The sequence below is a fragment of the Trichechus manatus genome, unplaced genomic scaffold, assembly GCF_000243295.1.
Source record: "Trichechus manatus latirostris isolate Lorelei unplaced genomic scaffold, TriManLat1.0 scaffold00173, whole genome shotgun sequence".
Classification (NCBI taxonomy): Eukaryota; Metazoa; Chordata; class Mammalia; order Sirenia; family Trichechidae; genus Trichechus; species Trichechus manatus.
In genome coordinates this window covers 1,971,704-1,998,830 of record NW_004444109.1, presented here as the reverse complement: position 1 = coordinate 1,998,830, position 27,127 = coordinate 1,971,704, and the positions used below count along the sequence as shown (strand labels likewise).

At 36.8% G+C, this 27,127-nt stretch overlaps 1 protein-coding gene across 2 annotated transcripts in view; it reads right to left on the bottom strand.

Moving 5' to 3' along the window:
* DIAPH3 (diaphanous related formin 3) overlaps positions 1-27,127 on the bottom strand; it is a 516,843-nt gene that overhangs the window by 225,424 nt on the left and 264,292 nt on the right. For both annotated transcript variants that reach the window (XM_004386838.2, XM_004386839.2), the window contains one exon: positions 1,947-2,186. In XM_004386838.2, the coding sequence (XP_004386895.1) occupies positions 1,947-2,186 (240 nt within the window). The remainder of the gene's footprint in view (positions 1-1,946; positions 2,187-27,127) is intronic.

Genomic DNA, 27,127 nt, shown 5'->3' with positions numbered 1-27,127 from the left:
ACAGTGGCTGTTACATAGTAGACACGCAACTCTCCAAGGACAGACACTTCCTGTCATCCAATCCCCTGATCTCTCTCCACTGTAACCCTCTAAACATACAACTTTGCGACAGAACTTTCTGCAATGATGAAAATGTTTTACATTTATGCTGTCCAACATGTATAGGCATGGAGCACTTGAAAAGTATGACTGAGGAACTGAATTTTAATTGTCTTTAAATTTTGGTTAATTCAAATGTAAATAGCTGCATGTGGCTAGTGGCGACAGTATTAGACAGCACGTCTCTAATCTTTTTCCATACTGCTGTTAGAATTATCTTCCTAAAAGACATCTGATCGCATCCTTTGCCTTACAGAACCAACATGTCTCCATAAAACCTACATGATAAAGTGTGGTATTCAAGGCTCTTTACAATCTAAACTAATCTACCATCCCAGCCCCATTTCTTACTACTCAATGTACTCACACAAGCCACACTATAACCCTTTATGCAAATTGTTGGTTCTTGCTTAGAATGCCTTTTCTTCTCAGGGAACACCTACTCATCCTTTAAGATCCAGCTCAAAGTCCCATCTCTCTGAATACTTAACTGTCCTCCCTTAGCAGAACCCATCTCTCTCTCTTTCTCTCTTAACTCTGCTGCCATAAGTTTTCCTGTATATCCCCATTACAGCACTTAATCCTAAGGAATGGCTTACATGTAACAAAATATGAGTTCCACATATGCCAGGCAAATATTAATACCATTCATTAAACTGGTTGATCAGGTAAAGCATTTGGCACAGAATTTCACCCCGAGTAAGCACTCAATAAATGTGCAGTCTTCAATACGTGTTTTAGGAACTACATCCCCATGCTAGGTCTCTCAACCTGAATACAGCAGGCTAAGAAACCAAAGAGAGGAAAATGGAAAGATAGAGATGGGGGGCGGGGGGAGGTTCACAAGGCAGTGATGTCAACGGGAGACCGAGGTCATGGAAATTGTGTACAAAAAATTTAGAAAGGCACCAAGAGAATAACTTTTCAGTAAACCCATGGCTAAAGCTGAACTTTATTCTCACCTTCCCTAACTAACTAGCAATAGCAACAACCAAATTCCTTAATCAAGGAGTGTAGGTATTACGCGGTCAAGAACAAGAGAAAGCTTTTCTTATGATGTGTAACTAAGAAGAATTTATTGTAAGCAGATCAGTAAAGCACTATTACCATGGACCACTCCTCAGCAAGGAGCTCTGTCATATAAAAATTGACTATGTCTGCTGTAAGGAAAATTTAACCTATGAGAGAACCCAGGAGAAAAAAAAATTCTCTAAATTTACTCAATTTCTGTATTTTCTAAACTTATATTTAGATAGACAAAAATATTTCAAATCATCAATGATACCTGAGATATGTTTATATATGATATAATAATTTTCCCTTTATATAAAGCACTCTCATTTTCTCTCCCTTTAATCTGCTTATAAAAAAAAATGCAGAGAAAGATTTAAATAATTAAACATAAAATTTTAGTGACAATCCTAAACAATACTCTCTCTCTCTCTATATATATATATATACATATACACACACGTATACACACACACACACACACACACACACACACACCATCATATGCGGGCACCTGAACTGAATAAATATTAGATTTCAGTAATACTTTGATGTTCAATTTCATTGGTTGGAGAAAACAGATAGGTTTATGACATAATTTTGTTATTAAACAAAATCTTCTACTGGAATTTGCAGATCAGAGAAAATTACTATTTGCATTTAGTTCAGAGGTTGAGTAAATCAGCTCAGTTCACGCTGGGTTTGAGTTCATGGTTCAGTTCAAGTTCTCGATAATGAGCACATCAGAACAAAAATATTTAAATTATGTAATCAGGACTGACATTTAAAAATAAGTGTTCAGGCAAATATGTGTTTTTTTAAAAAAACAAACTCACTTTACAGAGAGAGCTAAGGTTATATCCAAAGGTTTGAGCATTCCGGGAGCCGGCATTCATGTAGTTTCCCATTAGCAATACAAGTTCCAGCAACTTGCTAAAGCTTTTGCTCTTCTTTATCTCTTCACAGGCAGTGCTGACAGCCATGATGTCAGGTTTGATGTTATTCACCTGCTCTTCAAACTGAAGCTTAAAGAGGATAGCACTGAGCCGTGGCCGTAGTCTCTTCACATTGCTCATCTGATTGAAAAGAAAATAGCACATTTCCTTTAAAATGCATGGTATACTTTAATACTGCACGGCTGCAAGTAATCTGGGATGATTTATTGGTATGACAGTACCAAAGAAGCAATATGCCCCCCTAAACTGATAGCAGGAATGGAGAAAAGCCCCGCTTGTTTTGGTAAGGAATCTAGAAACTTCCTTTAAAGAAAAAAGTAACAATTCAGATGCTCAATGAAAAGAAAATATTAATTAAGTAAAAAAGCAAATATAATTTTTAAAAAAGCTAAACTTTAAAAAAGGTAATAGGATACATAGGCGACAAAATACAAAGCATCCATACTATTACTTGAAATAATTTTTGTTGAATACTAACATATGCTGGGTCATGTTTAAAACATATTCAGAAAGGTCTAAAAAGGCTTTGTTTTCTTCAAATAGCAATTGCTCTCCGCCAAAGCCCTGCTGCCTAACAGTATGCGTTAGATGGAGGGAGAGTAAATAGGTCCCAATTTGTGCTAAATTGACTTTCTTCAGAAACACAGGGAAGTAGAATGACTCCTGACACATACTAAATTAGCCGAGTCAGAGTTAGGAAACGTGGGAATAACTGGAGATAGAAGCAGTGCAAAGTCACAGTTCCATCACACGTCAAGTGAACACTGTTGGGGACTCCCGGTTTCCCTGTTAGAAATGGCGGGGGGCGGGGGGAGGACTGAAGGTGTCAAAAAGAACAAAGGGGCTGGAGGGGCAGCAAGTCCTTGCCTTTAAGCTTATTTCCCAAGGTTCTAGAAACACAAGTGGTGGTGGGGAGCACTTATCTGAAGGCTGGCGACATAGGGCATTTAAGCTGTATATAAATTCTTTGACCAAATGCATTAAGGACTTGAGACTTAAAACCTATGGATGCAGCAGTAACAACCAGATTGTTGAAATTCAGTAACTATTTTAAATATCAAAAGTAGTTTGAGGTACCGTCAGGGAAAAAAAAGTGACAGAGCACAATAAAGTTACAGTAGGGATTAGTTCTATTAGTTGCAGACCTTAAAGGAAAGGTTAAAACAATAATACATGAAGCTTGTAGGATGCTAAATCAAAAGCCCAAACCAAACCTGTTACCATCAAGTCGATGTGACTCATAGATACAGTGAAAAACATGATTGTTAAGGAGACGGAAAGCTACTTGCTCATAATAATGCTTGCTACTTAAAATAAAATACACCACACAAAAGCTTGACTCCTACCAGACTCTATTATCATAATACAGACACTGCCTTAATAATGGAACAATGAAACCCAGACTACTCATCTACCAATAAAACTGAGCAGTAAAGAATTAGCTTTCAGAAGATAGTTCTGAGAGATTATTTTCAGATAGACCAAATTCTTACAGTAACTGAAAAGTTTCATAGCAAATAATATAAATAGCTTGTTTATACCTAGTATTCTCCCCAGCCACTTGGCATGTTAACTGTTTATGTGTAATACATGCAATGTTCTGAGAGCTAAACTGATGTAGTTAATAAGAGAACCCCTCCACAAAATACATTAAGGAAGGCCTTCAAATTCCTCGACTTTAAGGAATGTCTTCAAATTCCCCTTTCTAGAGAAAATACAGTGATATTTTTTTCTCCTACAAGAGAGTAACAAGACTGTATGCTCAAAAAAGAAAGATATATATAAAGAAACATTACTAATGAAGGTTTTATAGAATAAGTTTAGTATCAATTCTTCGAAGGCATGAATCATTCTTTTTGGACTTTGTGTCTCTAGCACACAAAGCAGGATTAAGCAGTGATTACTTCTGATACAGTCATCTGATTCGTCTTAAAATATATTGTAAGGCCCCCAAATGTATTCTCTTCCCTGGAATTTTTATCCTTACTTAAACATTACAAACAGTAGGTATTCATATTATATTGGACTAATTCTGTATAATGCTCTATCATACTTTAGATATCCCTTAGAATTGTGAGATGTACAAAAGAGCATGTACATAAATTTAGTTACAGCCATTCAGAAGGGACATGATGGGCCCAGAGCATCTCTGTTTTCAGTCTATGCCCTGATTCATGATTACGAAGTCAGGTATTTGGCACTTTGAAATAACCATGAGAAAGAATTCTCTAGTAGCCCGTGCAAAACTTTAGTATTTGAAAATAATTCTAACATATGTCAATGTACAATTCTGTGCACAAGAAAAAAAAAAGACTGCTTAAATGCTTACATAATACCACCCCAAAATATGTTAAAGCTTTCCTGCTGACAAGCTAACCATATGTAGCCAGCACAAAGTAATTAATTTTCCTAGAAAAATATAACCTAGATTTGTAAGAGTAATGAGTCTATCTGGCACTAGGGACAGGTATTTTGAAAAGATAAAGTCTATGATATAATGCAGAACAAAGTGCTATGAGTTCCAGAAAAACCCTGACAAAGCAAAGTCAGGAATGATAACCTGAAAAACAGATATCTGAACGACAATTTCTTTGTCAGAAGTCCTTTTCATAGTGCTTTCCTAAATTTAGACCAATTAGTCTTCTATTATGAAATAAATATATTTTAGTAAACAAAATTACTGAACTTATTTTTGTCTGTACTCTACTATTTAGCCATACTCTGATCCCCTAGGCCAAATGGTTGCCCTTTTATTTCAGAAAAAGTCTAACCTGTAGCTAACGTTTGAAAGTCCTAAATCTTGGAATCTATAATGATAATGGCAGGTTATTTTTTTTTCCTTTAGTAAATTAAAGTTTATTTCGTCAAATGGGGTCAATTGAAGGAAAAGGTGAGAAAGCTTAAAAAAACCAAAGCATGTTTCCTCATCCTCACTACTTCCCATTTCCTTTCAACAGCAGGGATTTTCATGTTCATGTGCTAACAAACCTAGAACTCGGTCTTGGCTGCCAAAGACGAAACTGAATGCAGAATTGGCAAGCATGGTGCCCAAATAATATTCTGAATGACAAGAGAAAGTCATTTTAACAAAAGAAGAAAGGAAGAGTTACAGTAAAAGTAACTGTAAATAGTTAATAATTTAACTGTTAAGGAGTCTTAGCAGTGTAACCTCACGGCACCAAAATCTATGACAATAAGGAGTTATAAGCTGAGGAGTCATCTCAAAGTATAAAAAAGAAAGTAAAAGTACTTGGGTTTCACTGCTTTTTCTTGAAGGCAGGGAGCAAACGGTATTCCTGTAGTCTCCCCAGCCCGCCACTCATCTATACCACATGTCAGAATGAAGAAACCTTGAAAGCAGTAACTGGTGAAAAACAAACAGGAAGCAATATCCAGATCCCTAAGGGTAATTTTTATTTCAAAATTTTGTTTTTTAGCAACATATGTGTTGTTGGAGGAGAGACAAAGTACAATGAAAAGACCTTTAGAAAATCAATGAACCAAAAAGTACTGACTGGGTGCCCACTCAGTGCTGTGAGGCCCAGAAGTCATGGCTGCTGCCCTTGCAGCACATTATCATCTGATTCCTTCCATCTGCCGTAAAGGGTAAAAAGGAGAAAAAGTCCCAAGGGAGACGCCGTCTCCCATAACTCATTACGGTTATATTTTCCACACACAATTTCAATCTTATCCATTATCTGATGGGGAAAAAATAAGAAGGAATTTGACATTTTTTACACCAATTATGTTTAACACGGTATCTGGTTTCCTGCTTACAGTATCTTTTATAAAGAAGAGGTTTTCAGTAGCCAACTTTTTCAAAACCTGCTGAGTTTTTTTCCTCCCTTTCTGCCATACAGACTCATGTAGGTTCACCTCAAAAGAAATTTTAGTACATGCTCCATATCTTTGTTATTCTTCCCTGAAGTCATTATAAAACTATTTAACCATTCATTTGACTTTCTTTCAAACACTACAGTAAGCCACTGATTGAAAAGCTACTACTTCAGTCTTAATTGACATTAATTTTTATGATACTCTAAACCTTTAGTTCATACACTTTGTAACTGCATAATTATAAGGAATAACGGAACAGAGTTTCAGGAAGGTTAAAGGACAACTTTGAGATCACATGGCAGGTAAGACCTGGGCCTCGAGCTAACTTGCTGCAATCAAGAGTATCACAATTGGAAATTAATAAGCACAACTTAAAAACCACATGGAATCCAAAGCTTCCTCTACTATGTTTTCCTATCAGTAAAATGAGCTTTAATTTCCCCCACAGTGGCTATTGGATGGAGTCCCTAGGTGGTGCAAAAGGTTAAGTGCTGGACTACTAACTGAAAGGTGGACTACTTAAACTCACCCAGAGTGACCTTGGAAGAAATGCCTGGAGATCTGCTCTCAAAAGGTCACAGCCTTGAGAAACCCTATGGAGTAGTTCTACTCTGCAACATATGGGGTCACCATGAGTCAGAATCAACCCAACAACAACGGGTTTTTGTTTGTTTAAGCTATTAAACAACACACTGTGGAGAAAGACCTTGCTGTGAGCTCTGCCTGCTGCTATCTCAATATTTCTTTCCTTTCTCCTTAGCATTTCCAGCTACATCCTATTGTGTTGAATTTGTGATACTTTTCCAGATCCATTTTGTTGTCCCCTCCACACTGTATTCTCTACTCATAGTTCTCTATTAGCTAATTCTTCTGTTCTCTATAGGAGAGGTATGACAAGCAAGGAGAACATGAAATATCAAATGCCTTTTTGTGAAATATAAGACTAGAGAAAAGGAAAAAAGGGCTGGGGAAGGGAAGTGACATCTGAGAAAGGAGTACACTAATAACAGAATTAAGATACTTCAAAAAAAGTTAAACCAGATTTTTTCAATTAAACTACAGGAAGCATACCTCCTCTTTACTGTTAGCTGGCAAATATTTTCAGGACCTCCAGAATTCTCAGGGAAAGAAAAGTTCATTTAGCTTCAAGAGTGAAAATTCCATATTCAATAAAAACCCCACTGTCATAGAGTCAGTTCCGACTCATAGCGACCCTATAGGACAGAGTAGAACTGCTCCATAAGGTTTCAAAGACTGCAAATCTTTACAGAAGCAGACTGTTACAGCTTTCTACCACGGAGCAGTTGGTGGGTTTGAACAGCTGACCTTTAGGTTAGCAGCCAAGCTCTGAACTATGCACCACCAGGGCTCCTATATTCAATAAAGGCATCAAAAAACAGCTATTCAAATATCTTATGCTAGGTAGTGCATAGAATATTAAAAAAAAAAAAAAATTTTAAATAAACGTGCTCTTATAATACCAAAGTCTGCTAAGCTAAAATTATTTAAGAAAACTACACCAGAGCAAAGTACATATGGTACCTTTTTTCCATGTTTCATAGTAGCAAGGTAAAGCCAAGAATTGTACAAAAAAAAAATTAAAAACACATATTCCTCCTGCTAGGCAAGAAACAGATAATTGGTTACAGATCTCAGATATTGCTTTACCTTTGTTCATAATTCCTTATCAATGCTGGACTACTAAGGATTTCACAGGAGGTCCAAATGAGTTCTGCAGATACTTAGGATGTGCAAGTGGTAAAGCTAGAGAGGGAGAGACTTCCTATTTAAGTTGGCAGTCTTAGCAAACACTCTTAACACATTAAATTACATATCTGTTGAATTAAAAAGCTGGCAAAAAAAAAAAAGAGAACCATCCTAACTTCTAAAATTCATTCATGCCCACTTCCAGACAATTCCCACTCTATCATAGAAAACTAATATTTTGATTTCTATCACTATAGCTTAGTTTGGCTGTTCTTGAAATTTATATTAATGAAACTATACAGTAATCTTACTTGGTAAAGTAGAGGGTTAGCAAAAAAGAGGAAGACCCTCAACAAGATGGAATGACAAAGTGGCTGCAACAATGGGCTCAAGCATGATAACAATTATGAGGATGGTGCAGGACTGGACAGTATTTCGTTCTGTTGTACATAGGTTCACTATGAGCTGGAACTGACTTGACAGCACCTAACAACAACAATAATACAGCAAATATTTTTGTGTCTAGCTTCTTTCATTCAATAAAATGATTTCTGTTGTTTTAAGCCATGAAGCAGGAGCCTTGGTGGTGCAGTGGTTAAGCACTCGGCTGCTAACCAAAAGGTTGGCAGTTTGAAACCACCAGCCGCTCTGCGGAAGGAAGATGCGGCAATCTGCTACCATAAGGATTACAGCCTTGGAAACCCTATGGGGCAGTTCTACTCTGTCCTATAGGGTCACTGAGTTGGAATTGACTTGAGGGCAATGGGTTATTTTTGGGAATCCATAAAACTTGTGGTACTTTGTTACAGCAGCCCTAGGAAACTAATATAGTCTATTATGAAAAGTTTTGTATGAGTCTTTTTTATTTCTCTCCACTAAGTATCTAGAACATACAGCGTAAATGCCTATTTAACTTTTTAAGAAATCACCAAACTCTCTTCCAAAATGGTTTATATCATTTTGCACTCCCTTCACTTATATAGGTTTTATTCTGAAAGCTCTTTATGTTTAGGTCTATACTCCACCCCTAATTAATTATTCTGTGTGGTGTGATGCAGAAGTTGGGATTCATTTTAGTCCAAACAGGTATCATAGTATCATTTGATACAAAGAAGTTCCTTTATTGAAAATCCACTGATGGTATATTTCTGGGTCTCTTTCTAGACAATCTAAAAACAAACCTACCTGTATATCCTTAAGTCAAAACTTTACAGTCTTGATATCTCATCAGTAGTCTAAGTTCTCCAACTGTGTCCTTTTTCATAATTGATTTTGTCTACTCTAGGTCTTTTGCATTCCATATGAATTTTAGTAACTACTTATCAATTTCCATAATAAAACCTGCTGGGATTTTGATTGGGAATGTGTGAATCCATATATCATTTAGAGGAGCAATGACATCTTAACAATGATATCGATTATTTTTGTCTCTATTCTTAATATTAAATAATTTCTATTGGTCTGAGGTCAAATTCACTAATTCTTCTGCCACCTGCAATCTACTAATAAACCCACACACTAAAATTTTTCAATCAGTTATTGATGTTTACAATCCTAGACTCTCCATATTACAGATTTTTTTTTACAGTTTTTACTTCCCTGAGATTTCTTATCAGTTCACTCATTAAGACCATGTTTTCCTTTAATTCTTTCAAAATAATTTCCTTTAGTTCTTTAAACACATTATAATAACCACATTTGAGTCTTTTCAGATGAAATTCAAAATTTGGAACATCTTGCATCTGGTTTATTGTTGCTGCTTTTTTTTTCTTTCCTAGCAATACATCACTTTTATTATTCTTTGTTTTTTAATTGAATATTGCCCACTGTATATGTAAAATGCTGTACCAATTCTGAATTCTGTAATATGGCTTTGAAGAAAGTTCATTTTTATTTTATCAGGCAAATCAATCAAAAATCTGTCTACCCTGAGGAATTTATCAAGACTTGGTTATAGGCTTTATTAGGATGGGTCTGGTGGTGCAGTGGTTAAGAGCTCAGCTGCTAACCAAAAGGTCAGTAGTTCGAATCCACCAATGGCTCCCTGGAAACCCTATGGGGCAGTTCTACTCTGTCTTTTAGGGTCACTATGAGTTAGAATTGACTCCATGGCAATGGGTTTTTGGTTTAGGATAGTTCTAGAGTAGGTTCTACATTAGGGTGTGGCCTCATTTTTATTGTGAAATCTTTCTGTTGTGTGAGTTAATGTCAGGTATGTTAACAAGGTGTTAAGAAGATGTATCTATTCTGGTGGGGCCAAAACTACAATGCCTCACAGTAATGCTACCAGTTGCCACTGAGTCGATTCTGACTCATGGCTACCCCATGTGTGTCATGGCGACCCCATGTGTGCCAACCCTTTCTTCCGATGGGCTTCTGGGTGAACTCCAACCTCCAATCTTTCAGTTAACAGCCAAGTGTATTAACTGTTTTGCAACACCCAGTGACTCCCCAATAATGCTAAACCTCTAGTAATTCTGTTCCACTCTCATCCTGTAACAGCTGCTATCTGGTAAGTCTTGCCCAGTGTATGAACATCCCAGTCCTCAGGAACAGACTCAAGGGAGATTACATGGACTACTGGAGTCCCTTTCTGCAGTGTTCCCTCTTCTTTAGTGCCTGCCCTGTAGATCCTAGTTGTTTCAGCTGTCAAAAATTCTGATCTCTATGTCCTCAGCTCAGAGAGAATCGTATGCTTTGCTCAAACTCTAGTTCTCTGTGCTACAATTTGGAAATTTTCACCAGGTCATAAGGCTCATGTATTTGTTATCTCTAGGACTGTAGTTTTTCTCAATAGGTTGTCCACTGCCTGAGAACAGTTGACTTGCATATTTTGTCCACTTTTGTCATTGTTAGTAGTTTACATATCTTTTGTTAAACCTATTCTTAAGTAATTTGTTTTATGATGTTACCGTAAATGGAATTTTTAAAACATTATTATGATGTAATTTCACTTTTAAGAAGAGTACAAAAAAGGTCTTTGTCCAGATTAACCAATTGTTTACATTTTGCCCCATTGCTTATAAGTCTCTCTCTTTCCCTTTTCTTCTCTATATACACATGTTAGCATAAAGTGGTACCCACCAGTTTTTCCGCTGTAAAGTTGGTATTTTTTTCCTTATCATTAGTAAGTAATATAGGGGCAAATGTTTTGAGACTATGTAAATAGAATACAAATAAACAATTCTCATCAAATTTTCACCTTTGTATTAATGAGGATAGCCCAATCGGTAGAAGAATAGCCATTACAGTATCTACCAACTTTATTAAAAAGGCACTTTATTGACTGTTCTAGAAATAAAGGTACCTTCAAGAATACAATACAAAAATGCAAATGAACTATCATATCTACAATTACCATCTTATACAACAAATGCTACCAAGTTGCCTAACTCTAGTAATTTAGTTCCATAAGTCCAGTCTACCCTCTCTATTATGTTTCCAGTGTACTCTTAGAAGAGAATATGTAGAGCTACATAATCAGATTTGCAGAATACACAAAAATGCTTCCTGGGCACTTGATGATACTCAGATCTAAAAAGCAACCTAAAACAATACTGTTTGCAAAGTGATGAATCATAAGAGACCTTTTTTGCTTATAACTACAAAATGCTTTAGGCTTTATTTCAAGTGAATGATGCATGGCTAGTAATTAGTATGTGACTGTAATGAGGTTTTGTTCTATTTTTCCAAATGAAACAAATTAAGCAAATTGTGCCATAAAATTTCAATACTATATAGATGGTTTGACTAGAACGCATCATGTTTCCATGCTAAAAAAGAAAAAAAAAAAAAAAACTACGATTCAGATCACAGACTTAAATGTCTTACTTTTTAAAAAGCTTTCAATATAAAAGATTAAGAAATGTGATTAAATCCCTAAGAAGAAAAAGCAGAAACTAACATAATTTACAATAACTTATTCTGAATTAGCATCAATTTCAGTTCCTATTTAAACATTTTAAGTAATTTGTACCTATTATTAAATCAAAGTTAACTTTCAAATATTAAAAAAATTAATTGCCCCAGTAATAAAGCATACAGTAACTATGCTAAAGGCAACTTCAAGTATAGTAGGCTGCGACAACAAACAGAAATGCAAGAGTGATTGCTACAGTAAGAAATGAAGTATGGTCTTCGTGTCAAATAGACATGGTTCTCCTCTGAAGTATAATAGTTACTAGGTGAGTGAACAAGTTGCCTCATCTATGAAATGGTAATGCCTGTTTCTGGAGTTATGAGAGAATCAGGGATAATTACTCATTCATTCATGTATCTAATATTTATTATGTGCCAAATAGTGTTTTAGGACTAGGGCATTCATAATAAAAATAAGACAAGTATCTGGCCCATATGGAATGTACTATAAATAAGGAGACAGAGAGAAAGAGAAAGAGGGGAGACGACAGAAAGAAAAGAGAAGGGGAGACAGAGAGAGAGAAAGAGATAATAAAACAGGTATAAGTGCTATGAAGAAATAAAAAACAGGATAATGTAGATAGAGAATGATTGGGGGGCATTATTATAATGAGTGCTTCTTTGAGGAAGTGGTATTTGGGCTGAAGCAGGGGGAACAGCAAGAGTAAAGGCATACCTAATGTCATGGTTTGAATTATGTCCCCCAAAAAATGTGTGTATCAGTTTGGCTGGGCCATGATTCCTGGTACTGTGTGATTTTCCTATATGTTGTAAATCCTGCCTCTATGATGTTAATGAGGGAGGATGGGTGGCAGTTGTGTTAGTAAAGCAGGACCTGATCTACAAGACTGGATTGTGTCCTGAGGCAATCTCTTGAGATATAAAAGACAGAAGTGAGCAGAGAGACAGGGGGACCTCATACCATCAAGAAAGCAGTGCCAGGAGCAGAGCACGTCCTTTGGACTGGGGTCCCCACACCGAGAAGCTCCTAGTCCGGGGGAACATTGAAGAGAAGGCCGACAGAGAGAGAAAAAGGCTTCCCCTGGAGCTGATGCCCTGAATTTGGACTTTTACCCTACTTTGCTTGTGAGGAAATAAATTTCTTTTCGTTAAAACCATCCACTTGTGGTATTTCTGTTACGGCAGCACTAGATGACTAAGACACCTGAGATGGGAACAAGGAAAGGAATACGAATGAAACATAGTGGACAAGGAAAAGCATGGTAAAAGATGAGTTGAAATAGATACCAGATCATCTTAGAAATTACAATGACATTAGACACCATTAGAAGGGACTGGGCCAATCTTCCCCTTCCCACTTCCACCTGAAAAAAACAGTTTTCAGACATTGGACACCAGGCAGCCTGGGATAGTGATGCTTGAGAGATGGGAAACAAACAAGGTGAGCCTTATGATTGCCCCACACTATTTCTTGAAGAATTTCTAACCTGTACCACAGGGAGTGGGAACTCAGGAGGAGCCAAGAAGTCTCCACATTGAGGAGAGGGAGGTGAGAGTCTGAGAATGTCCAGGCAGCTAAAGTCCTCAGGACAGAGTTTCAGGGGGGAAAAAAAAAGAGTTGCACTGAGACAACCTTCTGGAGATCTGAAGAGATTCTTTCTCCCACAAGGTTCAGCTGGAGAACTTATCAGTGCATGCTTGTGAGGAAACAACATGAGACTGGGTAAAAAATCACCCAAACAGATGAGAGGCAACAACGCCTGGTGCTCACACAGGGCTGGGAATAGTACCTGTTCCCACCAGCCAGAGTGGGAAAACCTCATAGTTCATGGGCATTGAATAGGGTACTTAAAAGGGTACTGTCTCAATAATTGTGAAAAATTATCCTTGATTAAAGTCTAATGTGCTCCCGTCTTGTGCTGTTCTTGATTCCGACTCATGGCAACCCCATGTGTACAGAGTAAAACTGCAACATAAGGTTTTCAAAGCTGTGGCCTTCCAGAAGTGGATCACCAGGCCTTACTTCCAAGTGCCTCTGAGTGGGTTTGAACCATCAAACAGTACTTTTAACACTTGTGCCATCCAGGGACTCCTATCTAACAAAGCTTAAAAACAAGCCTTGAAAGTATCAAACTGTTTCTAAATAACTGCTTCTCAGAACAAAGCTCAAGAATATTTTTAAGCATACAAAAGTATACAAAACCCAAGGGAAAACTTACTTGGCATCCAAACAAAACTTATCTAATAAGCAAAGAATCAGGAAAATGTAACCTATAATGAGAAGAAAAGTTAATAAATAGAAACATATTCATAAATGCACAGATGATAGAATTACTACTGCCCCCACAGGGTTTCCAAGGAGTGACTGGTGGATTCTAACTGTCGACCTTTTGATTAGTAACTGAGCTCTTAACCACTACACCACCAGGTCTCTGCTAGACAGGGACGTTAAAATAGTTATCATAACTATATTTCACGTTTGAGAAGGTAGAGGACAGATTGAGGATTTTGAGTAGAGGCATGGAAGATATAAAAAATACACAAATGAACCTTTTAGAGAAGAAAATTACAATGTCTGAGATGACTGAATAACAACAGATTAGGCACTGAAGAAGAAAAGATCAGTGAACTTGAAGACATGGGAACAGCAAATATCCAAAATAAAACAGAGAATAGAAGAAAGGAAAAAAAAAAACTTAAAAGAGGATAAGTAAGCTGAGAAACAACTTTAAAAGGCCAAATATATGTTATTGAAATCCCTGTAGGAGAGAAGAGAAAGGACGTACAAAATAAACATTTGAAAAAACAATGGCTAAAATATTTCCAAATTTGATGAGAACTATAAACCCTTCCAAAAAAACCAAAACAAAACCCAGGGCTGCCAAGTCTATTCTGACTCATAGCAACCCTGTAGGACAGAGTAGAACTGTCCCATAGGTTTCCAAGGCTATAATTTTTATGGAAGCAGACTGCCACATCTTTCTCCCAGAGAGTGGCTGGTGGGTGAGAACCACTGACCTTTCGGTTAAGAGCTGAATGCTTAACCACTGTGCCACCAGAGCTTCTACACTATATGCATAAAGTAGTATAATATCACTTGAAGTGTCCTGATATCCTCACATTTTCTTCAGCGTTTGTTATTTTTGTTTGTTTGTTATCACTGCTATACTAGTAGAGGTAAGGTGGTAATCTCATTGTAGTTTTGATTTGCGTCTCTCGAATGTGATGCAGTGGTTAAAAGCTTAGCTGCTAACCAAAAGGTTGACAGTTCAAATCTACTGACCCTTCCTTGGAAACCCTATAGGGCAGTTCTACTCTGTCCTATAGGGTCACTATGAGTCAGAATCAACTTGATAGCAAAGGGTCTGGTTTTGGTTTTTAATGGCCAACGATGATGAGCATCTTTTCATATGTTTGTTGGCTGCCTGAGTATCCTCTTTGGTGAAGTGTCTGTTCATATTATTTGCCCATTTTTTGACTGGGTTATTTGTCTTTGTTAGGTTTTAGTTGTTTTACATATATTTTGGATATTAGACCCTTATCAGATATATGGTTCCCAAAGATTTTTTCCCCAGTTAGCAGGTTGTTTTCTTACTCTTTTTACAGTCTTTTGATGAATGTAAGTCTTTAATTTTTATGAGGTCCCAATTATTTTGTCTTCTCCTGCTCGAGCATTTGTTGTTGTATTTGATAATTTGTCATTAAAAAAAGAAAAAAAGACTAGAATAGCAATGATCAAAAAAACATAAAGTAACAAATGGTGACGAGCATGTGGGAGATGGAAAATCTTATCCATTGCTGGTGGGAATGCAAAATGGTACAGCCCTTGTGGAAAACACTGTGATGATTCCTCAAAAAATTAATAATAGAAGTACTCTATGACCTAGCAATTCCACTCCTAAATATATACTCTAGGGATCTGAAAGTAGCAACGTGAACAGACACAAATACACCTATGTTCACTGCAGCACTATTCACAACAGCAAAAAGGTGGAAGCAACCTAAATGCTCATCAACAGATGAATGGATAAATAAAATGTGGTACATACATACAATGGAATGGCCAAAAAGAGAAACGAAGTTCTGATGCATGCAGCAACATAGATGAACCTCGAAGACATTATGCTGAGTGAAATAAACCAATCACAAAAGGACAAATACTGTTTGATCTCACTTACATGAAATGACAAGAATAAGTAAAAATATAGAGATCAATGGTTATGAGTGATTACTTGGGGTGGAAGGGAGAGAGGGAATCATTCTTTGGGAAGTAGTTTATGTTTATGGTGATGGAGATATTGGCATCGATTAAGGGTAGTGGTTACACAACTTGAGTAATATAATTGATAGCACTAAGATGCACACCATAAAAAGGATGAAATGGCAAATGTCGTGTTATATATAATTTTACAACAACAGCAGCAACCAAAAAGTAGCTGATATTACTTAGGTACAACCAAAGACCTCATGGAATTAGTTCTCTTGGTTCAAAGGTTCAGGGTCATGACTTGTGGGCCTGTCCAGCCAATTGGCCTAAAATTGTTTTTACAGCTTCCATTCTACCCCACCCCACAGTAGTGCCAGGGGTCTTAAAAGTTTATGAGCAGCTATCTAAGATACAACAGTGGGTCTTTATTTGCCTAGAGCAGCAGAGGAAGAAGGAGACTCAGCAGCTGGAGAAGGAACTGTACTGCAGGTCTAGTTGCCTCTATGAACTACTGCCTCCTTTGCCATGAGACCAGAACTGGATGGTACCCATCTCCCATTACTGAACATTTTGATCAAGGACTCAATAGATGAATCCTGATAAGGGAGGAAATGTGTGGAACAGAATTTCAAATTTCTTATAGAATCCAGACTTACTACACCCATTGAGACTGGAGGAATAACTGAAGCTGCTGCCCTGAGAAAAATCTTTGAACTTTGAACTGAAAGTATCCCCCGAAGTTATCTTTAGATTAAACAACAATTTAGTTGAATTAGTAAAGAATGTTCGACTTGAACATTGCGGTCTTTTAAAGAACTAGCTATGTGAGATAAAATTGACAATAGTAACTCTAAAGCATAGATGAGAAGTTTAGGGGGCAGCGGGTCTAAGTCAATGTGGTAAAATAATATGGGTAGAGACAGTGAGAATGGTGATACAAAGTCAAAATTGTGTAACCAATGTCACTGAACTGTACATACAGAAATCATTGAGTGGGTGTGTGTTCTGCTATGTATATTTTCACCAAAAATAAAATAAATATTTTAAAAAGTCACTTAAAAGTAGCTAAAGTGATACACTAAAGTAATCACTAATCAAGCAAAATGAAGAGTAATAGCTTATAAGCCAACAGAAAAATAAAGTCATTAAAAAATTTTAAAAGAAGGCAAAAAAAAAAAAAGTAACAGAATAGATGAGAAACAGAAAAAATAACAAGACTGTAGAATCAAACCTCACCATATGAATAATCACATTAAATGAAAATGGTCTATACATTCCAATGAAAAGAATGGGTAGAAAAGTAAGACTCGACTATATGCTTCCTACAACAAAAGTAGGTTAAATGGAAAAGGATAGAAAAAGAACACCATGCTAACACTTATTAAACTAAAACTGGAGTGGTTAAATTAATATACCCATTGCTGGCAAGTTGATTCCAACTCATAGCAACTCTATAGGACAGAGTACAACTGCCCCATTGGATTTCCAAGGATGTAGTCTTTACAGAAGCTGACTGCCACATCCTTCTCCTGCATAGCGTCTAGTGGGTTCAAACCACCGACCTTTCAGTTAGCAGCCAAGTGCTTAACCACTGCACCACAAGGGCTCACAACGTAAATTTTAGAAACCATTAGAGTATTTTAAACTTGGAAGTGATACAATCTCATGATGATACAATCTCTATAGTTTTATAACACAAGGTCACTAGCTGTTACATGGAAAAGGATAATGCATAGAAAACATGAAACACAGGGCCTGAAACACAGTAGGTGATCAACAAATGGCAAATACAAAAATAAATATGGTTATGATGAACTGGCCCAGCATCTCTATCACTTGAGATTATATCATTTCTCAACAATATTGTAAATTAATACCTACACTTGATTCTACTTTAGATTTGGCTTGCCATTGCCATTACACTAACATTTATGAAACAAAAGCACTATAAGCATGGTGAACCTTGCCTGCCTATCAGAATTTCGTTTAAGAAAATAGGGATTATAAGAAATCATGACAACACCATAAACATGATATTTATATTCAAGAGTCACTTTGGCTAAATCCTCTGAACTTGCAAGTAGTTTAATTAATTACATGTTCAAGATTGATCAGTAAACCAGGGAAGAGTAGACTAGTCACAGAGTAAAAGGGAAAGGTGCAGTTAGGGAAAGAATCCAAACAAAAAGTATAACAGATCCTTGGACCTAATTCCAGCCAGCTGGCCCTTTTATCTCCATCCCCAGAAGCTGACATCACTAGTAGACACTAAAGTTTTTGGTAGGACTTTGGGGATGCAGGGTGGGGAGTAGTGGAGATAGAGTTAGTGGCACAGGAAAAGCCCTCGATGTTACAGATTAGTTTATTCAAAAGTAATAAAGAACAAGAGGATCTTTCTTATGGTATTTACTGACTAGCTCATATTTTAAAATAACGACTCATCCCAAATAACCTCTAATGACCAGTTCCTCTCCTTTCTTTTGATTTCTCCCATGCTATTTTCCAGATCCCTGCTCTTTCTCTGATGCAAGAAGTTAACAGAAAGGTGCTTCTGTATTTATTCCAAACATAAACCTATTAAGAATGACACTTTGCTGTGTTTCTTAGTACTGATTGTTTGCAGTTTTTATTCTCTGTTTCTACATTAAGACAAATAAAATTCATCCAGGGACTTCTAAAAATAAATCAATGGCCTTTCAGAAATTCGTCGTGTGTTTGGGTTCATGGTTTAGTTCAAGCTATTGATTTGGTCGGTGCGTTTTGGGAGCACTCAAAATCAAATCACTGCGACATATTTTTCAGGCAACTCCTCTACCCTTCGCTTTGTCCAAAGATGCCACAGGGCCAGATCTGTGGTCTGCACTGTAGTCAGAATGGGAGAACTACGTGCGTAACAACTAAGGTGCGCTAAAGACAAAGGAAAGTCTGCCGAAGCTAAGATGAAGGTTTGGGTACAGGCAATGGACATAACTAATAAAGGATGAGTTATAGCTAAGACATATGGTTAGGAAAAAAATTGAAGTATGCCTGCATTATAGGGAGGAGAAATTTGGAGGAAAATGTAGTCTTTTACTCAAAAGGAAGACAATTATTAAAATCAGTGGTCAGAAATCACCAATAGTTCCAAAGGAAGTTCTAAGAACCCAGTAAGAAATAAGGGGCTAAGAACACAGCATACATAGTCCCTCCTCAGAAAAGCACTTATAAAAGCAAAGAAGGCAAAAAAGTGCAGAAAGTAACATAATGAGAACAGAATAGCAGAAAGGAAAGGATTGCCATGAACTAACAGAATTAGTTTTTGCTTAATTAAATTTAAAATATATAAAGCTTTAAAAAAAATTCTGGGTCAGAACTTAGGAAAAGCATAAATAAAGATAGCGTCAAGGAAAGCCACAGTACAAAGAGGCTGGAACCTTACATCCTTTAGAACATACTAGCATTCAACTGATCAGAATGATTTAGGTGTTTTATTGTGGCTAGTGGTTCCACGGGAAGTTACTTATGGATACTTATAGGATAGGACGACTCTACTTGCCCACAGCATAAAATTTAGTAATGCCACATAGCTTTCTACCGGTAAAATGATACCTAATGTGACATCAATGAACAAAACTGGCAAAATAAACACTGGCCTAAACAGTTTCATCATAAAGCCAGAAAGTATGAGAACTTTAAACAAATTAAAATGTATACTAAGTCTTGACTAGTTAATGTATCAGTCAATGTACTGTAAGTGGTACAGTACACACACACACACACACGCACACAAATATAATTATATTTTACTAACAGACATTTGAACAAATATACAAAGTCAAATTATCTGGTGGTGATGCTGATGGTATATAAATTAACCTTAGCTTTTCACCAAAGGGAAAAAAAAAGTACTTTAACTATTCCCTACCCCCTCCTTTAAATAAATACAATATCTGAACTTGGATACAAAATTGGCATTCTTGGAAAGAATGAAAAATAGCCATAATAATGGATAATAGCTGAGCTGCAGGACAAGAAAGTTGACCCAATGTTAGAAGGAAGAAAACAAACACATTTATCCTCTCACAGGAGCCAAGTCTGGTATGGAAGATAAGGATGTTTAATGAAATACATAATTCTATACAAAAATGTAAATAAAGAGAAAAAAAGCAAAACTCAGACAAGTAATATAATTAACCAAATAAATATGGGGCCAAACACCAGTACCCTCTGTCCCAGGAGCCGCAACATAATTAAGTTAAATAAAACTTTATACAACCAATTCTGTATATCCAGAAGTTTTAAAGGGCTCTTAGCCTTGGCATCAGAGTTTCCCTGGAAATCAACAGAGAAGGGAGAAAGACCTGGCCACATGAGGTCAGCAGTCAGGCCATACAAGTCATGGGTCAGACAAGGTAGTTCACATTCCAGAGAATGAGAGGCCCAATCGGGCTCTCTAAGGTAGGATACAGGGTCACCTTCCTACTTGGGCCCTGTGTTTCTGAAGATAGACAATGGTTAGTATTTGGCTTTCAGAAAGAAAAGAGGACAGGACTGATCCTAAGCAAACCTGTGATGTAAGCTAAGTCTATCAATAAAAACCTTTGCATTCATTTGCCTTTTCCCCACTTCCTGTATACATCTACTTTTTTGCAAATGTATCAAGAACCCTTTACCTGGGAACAGCATAGCATACTAAAAAGAAAATGAAATGTGGAAAAGTAGAGTCAGAAAGCCTGGGTTTGAAGCCCTGTCTTTTGCTTATGGAGTGTGGGGGTTCTTGGTTAAGTCACCTATTCTAGATGAGTTTCCATCCCCCCCGCCCTCCCAATGCTGTCAAGTCAATTCCGACTCATAGTGACACCATAGGGTTTCCAAGGCTATAAATCAACGGAAGCAGACTGTCACATCTTTCTCCCACGGAGCCACTGGTGGTTTCAAACCACCAACCTTTCGGTTAGCAGTCCATCGCTTTAACCACTGCGCTACCAGGGCTCCTTATATGAGTTCCAGTTCCTATAAACCTGTGAGGGATATATCAGATCAATGTATATAAAAGCACTTTGTAAACTGTATATTACTACACAAAAGTCAGATAATATAACTGGTATAGAATTACCTGGTTACTCTATGGTAGCACCATTCAATGTCATACTTATATCATTGGTCCAAAACTCATGCTCATCTTCTTATGTAACAAGTCTCAAATACCATATTTTAAAAAATAATCAAACTATACTAAGGTAGACTAATATTTTAATGTCCTCTAACTATTCTGTTACATGAGACAAGCAATTGTGCATGCAATTTCATATAGGGTGCTAAAGGAAGACTTCCAAGTCGACATACGAAGAAAGACCAAACGACATGAGGGACCAAGTTATTTGGATATCTGGGGGAACCACAATCCAAGGAGAATAAACATCAAATATAAAATCCCCACAGCAAAGGTAAAACCCCCAAGAATGTGAATGGTATGTTTCATGACCAGTATAGAGGCCACGCAGCTAAAGTTGAGGTACCCAGTTGAAGACTGGTAGGAGATGAGGCAAGAAACACCTAGATGGGGGTGGATTATGTAGAACCTTGCAGGCTACTGCAAGGATTGAGGGCTTTCCTCTGAGATGGGGAATCACTGTTTATCTGATATTACTATCTATGTGATATTATAACAGAAATAGAACATTATCTGACTGAAGTCACTAATTTTTACATTAAAAACAGACTATGCTAAAGATAAACTGAGATACATATATCATTTCTGAATATTAACAGATTCTTTCACAAATTTTACATGCACGCTACATAAAACATGAGCAAAATTTTGTAGCTTTTGCAACCAAATGAAAATGGTGGGAAAAATCAATATATATCACAGTTCAAAAATTCAAACTTTCTGAGAAATTCACTAGTGTTAGCAACTCAATGAAATAACATATTATTCCAATCATGCTGTGTTTTTATTAGTCCTAATAAATTAAAGAATTGCAGAGTTTTTTAATGTAGCTGACATTCTACTAATTTCAAGGGAACAAGAGTAACAAAAGCTCAGAAGAGAATTCATTCAGAGCTCAATTCCACTTATCCTCCCACTCTACAGAGAACACAATTGGTAGTATGTGAGTGATTTTTCCCCTTAATGGAGGATTTCATTGTATTATTTTGATGTAGATTTGAACTAAATGAACTCAATCCCTTGATTAAATTGGGTCTATCAAAGAGTAAGTCTGGACACTTTTGGCATTTTAACTTTATCTTAGTTCAAAATATATACACTATACATTTATTATGATAATGTACTGGAGATTATTTCATTTCCTTTCACATGAGAGCAAGATCTGGAAGCAAAAGCAATTTTTTCTTTCTTTCCATAGACATATATTCTTAGGGGCATTACCTTCCTTCTAAGAGTTCCAGATGAATTATACACCCTACAAATGCCAAATAGCCCTCTCCCCTCAACTCATGCTTAGTTTTTGAAACAAACTGCAATAATGTCATTATAAAATCACCTTGGACAATTCCCCAGACCAGGGACTAGAATTTTCCTCAGAGAGGTGGTAACAAGCAGCAAAAACAAACAAAACCCTGCCAAGGATGAGTCCCTCTCTAGGGAGAAGACTGAGAAAAGCTGTAAGGTTTGCATATTTCACCTTGCCCTCACTGCCTCTTGTGTTACATTTCTAATTCACTCCCTAAGTGATCTCATCCAGTCCCATGGCTTTAAATGCCACCTATATACTACTGGTTCCCAGATTTACATCGTCAGCCCTGAACTCACAGCTTAAACTCCAACTGCATTAATTCATATGCCCACTTGGATGTCTACAGACAGTTTAAGTGGTGATCTTCTCTCCCAAAACTCTGCTCCTCTTGCAAGGCTGTCCCTCTTTTCTGTAACTGCAAAGTCTTGTTTTTCTAATTGCACGGGCCAAGAACCTTGGAGTCATCCTTCACTCATCTCATACCTCAAATACAATCTATCAAAAAATTCTACCTTCCCTACTTTCAAAATGTATCTGGAATATGACCATTTCTCACCATTGTCAGGCCACCACTATTTCTCACCTTAATAATTAGATCACTGTAACAGCTTCCCAATTAGCCACTGGCTTCAATTTATGCTCTACCCCCTCATCCTCACCTCCACCCCTACCCCACAATCTGTTCCCTGACACAGCTGCGAGGATGATACTTTAAAGCATGCATCGGGTCATTTCACTCCTTTGTTTAAAACTTTCCAGTGGCTTTCTTAGAATAAAAGCCACAGGCCTCACACAATGACCTGCAAGGCCCTACATGATCAAGTTCTCAGCGGTCTCTCTAACATCATCTCCTACCACTCTCTCCCATTCACTCTGCCTCAGCCACACTGGTCTCAACTATGCCAAACTCGATTATCATTCAAGGCCTTGGTGCTTGCGGTCCCCTCTGCCTATAACATGGTTTCCTGAGATATTCACATAGCTAAGTAAAGTCATTCAGGCCTCTGCTCAGATATTACCTCTTCAGAGAGCCTTCCCTAGCCATATCAATCACAAAGACACATACACACACTCACCCAACTGCTTCCTGCAGCGTGTTCACTACTATCTGATAGTATAGGATGCTTCTGTTTATGTGCATATTGCCACTGTCCCCAACTAAAATGTAAGACCCATAAGGTTTACAAGCCCTGGTGGCACAATGATTAAGAGCTCAGCTGCTAACCAAAAGGTCAGCAGTTCAAATCCACCGGCCGCTCCTTGGAAACCCTATAGGGCAGTTCTGCTCTGTCCTATAGGGTTACTATGACTTGGAACCAACTCGACGGCAGCTAACTACAACATAAAGTTTAAGACATATGTTCACCGCAATACACTCAGAGCCTGGAGCAACGGTTAGCACAGAGTAGGTGCTCAATTAATATTTATCAAATGAATGAATTGATCAATCTATCGATGAATCAAGAAGACAAGGTATTCAAATAAAATGTTTATCAGACAGTTGTGTAGTTACCAATATAACTTCAAGGTCTAAATTAATCCATGAAATATCTGGCAATCTAAGCCCCTGTAATACCAAAACGAGGAGGCCTACATTAATGGAAAAGTTGTTAACTGGAGCCATTTCTTCAGAATTATCTTGTGAAAGGTCAGATCCACATTAGAATAGTTCTTAGGTATACCCTATCCATCAGCAGTGAAGCAAGGTCCCTGGGTGGCGAGAATGGTTTGTGTTCAACTACTAACTGAAAAGTTGGCAGTTCGAATCTCCCAGCGGCACGTGGAAGAAAGGCCCAGAGATCTACTTCCTAAGATTAAAAAAACAAAAACTGAACTCATTGCCGTCGAGTCAATTCTAACTCATAGCGACCCTATAGTACAGAGTAGATCTGCCCCATCGGGTTTCCGAAGAGCACTTGGTAGATTGGAACTGCCGATCTTCTGTTTAGCAGCCGAACTCTTAACCTCTACACCACCAGGGTTTCCTCCATAAGATTAGACACTGAAAACCCTACAGAGCGCAGTTCTACTATGAAACTCATGGAATCGTCGTGAGTCAGAATCAACTAGATGGTGACAGATTTGGCTCTGGGTTTTGGTATCAGCAGTGAGGCAATGTTAAGTTTAACTATTAAAAAGCTTGTAATTTTCTGTGAATTTTAGTATATTTGGTTAAATCAATAAAACTGGTATACAAATTATTTTGAACTACCTGTTATAAAACGTGTAACAAATAAAAAAGGCATATATCACCTACTAAGAGTTGTGTAAACACGTAACTCTACTATCTCATATGTAGGAAGAATTGAAATGAAATTCATAGGGAAAAAATCTGCAGAGATTATAATATATTAGGGTGAGCAAGGTAAAAATATCTATCAGGTGATGACTGGTTTTAACTACTTAAACCAACAAAATTTTAATCCATTTAATTAAAAATTCAAATGGCATTGTAACTGTTTTGACTTAGGCTGCTGAAAGTGATGGAAGACTGGAATCAGTTCATAAGAGAAATTGTAGCAGCGTTAAATGTCTGAAGAATTTTAAGCTACAAATCAATGATAATTGAAAGCAAGCTAAATTAATAAGCCCTGAACTAGGCAAAAGAAAAACCATCTGTGCTAACAAGCTTATATTCAGTCCTGAATCCTGCTAGAATCATGTCAAAAGGTTGCAAGGTAAGTGACAAGAATAACTAAAACCTGATTGCTTATGATCTTAGGAGAAGCATAACTCTAAGATTTACGTAGCTGTAAATATAGTTACAACAGTTTATTATTTATATAGATAAAAGTAAAAAAAGGTATATAAAAATAAACATTTCACAGTACCAACAAATGTCCTTCCTGAGTAGTGAACAATTTTCAGATGAGACTGCCAAAACACCATTGGAAGCATCAAGGAATTTGAAGGAACTTGGACAACTGGACAGGTACCAAAAAGCAGAAGCAGCAGATGAATGAACTCCTGTTTTCCAGAAGGAGTAAGACAGTAGATTCTGCCAACTTCAGACTGGCAAGATTTATGTCATTGACAGACAAGAACTGAAGATGAATCATTAAAGAGAAAAGGAAGTAGTAATTACAAGAAGCCAAAATGGGTTCTTGAGGAAGAAATTATATCAGGCTAACTCCGTATCTTTTGTTAAGAGTTTTAAAGTGCTAATTCCAAGAAACGTGGTTGATTTTATATCTCGACATTTGCAAAGCACTTGAAATAATGAATACCTAAGGAACAAAGGAAAGCTTTGCAAATATTTAGACTGGGAAAGCAATGGCTCAGTGGAAATATTCTTTTAGGTTACTTACCTATCTTGGTCAGTCTTTTCTGAAGGTGTTTCAATAAGCATAATTCTTATACCAAATCACAATTTCCAGAATACATTTAAAAAAAAATCCACTAAATACCAAAAGAAGTATTGTTTAGGGTACCTTGAGTATTCACAGACTCAAACATGGCCTCTGAGTTAAAAAAGGACAAGGAGAAAGTCCTATCTAGAGTGAGGTATGAGGAGGGCTGTAGAATATTGGGACCAGCTGCTGAGTAGCCTACAAGAGCCAGAATCACTTAGTGATATTTTTTTTTCTTTTTTTTAAGTCGTAAACTCAAGACTTTTATATTCGAAGGTGTTGGTTACTTGGCCTACTTTTGAATTAGTCCATTCTCACCCACAGAGAAATCACTACATATTTGTGATTAATAAAAATTTAATTATCTAAAAATCCTCAAAATATTTATATTAAAAGTGGTTTTAAGAAGTATGTTTTACATAAAATATTCTTGCCATACTTTTTCCATCTTTCCTCTTTATCTCTTGCTTATTTCATAATCCATTTAACCGGTATTATGTGGCCACTATGTGCCAGAAGATGTGGCATGTGCTAGGAATATAAAGATGAGTATGATATACTCCAGTAGTCAAAAAGTTCAGAACATAAATGAAGACAGGGACTTGTAAAGTAACATTTATATGCCAGTGTAATAAGAGCCATTTAGAGATATGCACAGGGAACAAAGCGAAAGGATACTGAATTTTGTAGGGAATAAGACAAGTGGTGAGAGAAAGCTTTCCAGAGAAGATTTCTTCAAAAGGAGATGAAGGGAGACATATTGACAGGCCTGGGCATGGTGCCTTCAGAGCACAGTAAGACGAAGTGCAAGGAAAAAGTCAGATATGAGGTGCGAGGGGATGACAGGAATTGCTTCATTAAACATCTAATTCTAGGTGGGCAGGTGGGAGGGAGGGGATTACAAAGGAGCCCAAGGAAACGTTTAGCGATGAGGGATATGTTCATTATCTCTATTATGGTGATGGTATCATGGGTGTATACATACATCAAAATTAACCAAATTGTACACTTTAAATACGTGCAGTTTATTGTATGACAATTATACTTCAATAGAGCTGCTTTTAAAAAAAGGCCTAAAGTCATTCTAAGAATTTTGGACTTCGATGTGAAAGTTATGGGGAGCAAGTGAATGGTTTTAGGAAACCCATAAAGAATATCCAGGGGTATGTCCCTTTTCATTTTACATCTGTAGAAAATGCTCCATATACTCAAACCAAAGACTTAATCAATCCACTGCTATTTACTATGCTCCCATTATGGACATAGCACAAAGTCTGTCAGTTTTTAAGATCAAACTTCAAAAATGTAAGGAAGAGCAGAACTCATAAATAAAAGCTGAAAGGCAAGTGAGAGGCAGTGAGAAAAACAAAATATTCATGAAGGAGTAGCATATAAATGATAAAAGAAATTAAGAAAAAAAAAGATAACACAACAGGAAAATAAATAATATTAATAGGCAATTAGAAATATTTATTTCTAATAAATATATAATAAACTTACAATCTCATTTAATATTCAGGAAACAAAGTAAAAAAACACTAAGTGAAAAAATATGTATCATATAAAATATAGGTGATACTGTTAAAAAAAAAAAGTCTTCTCTTACACTGTTCATTTACT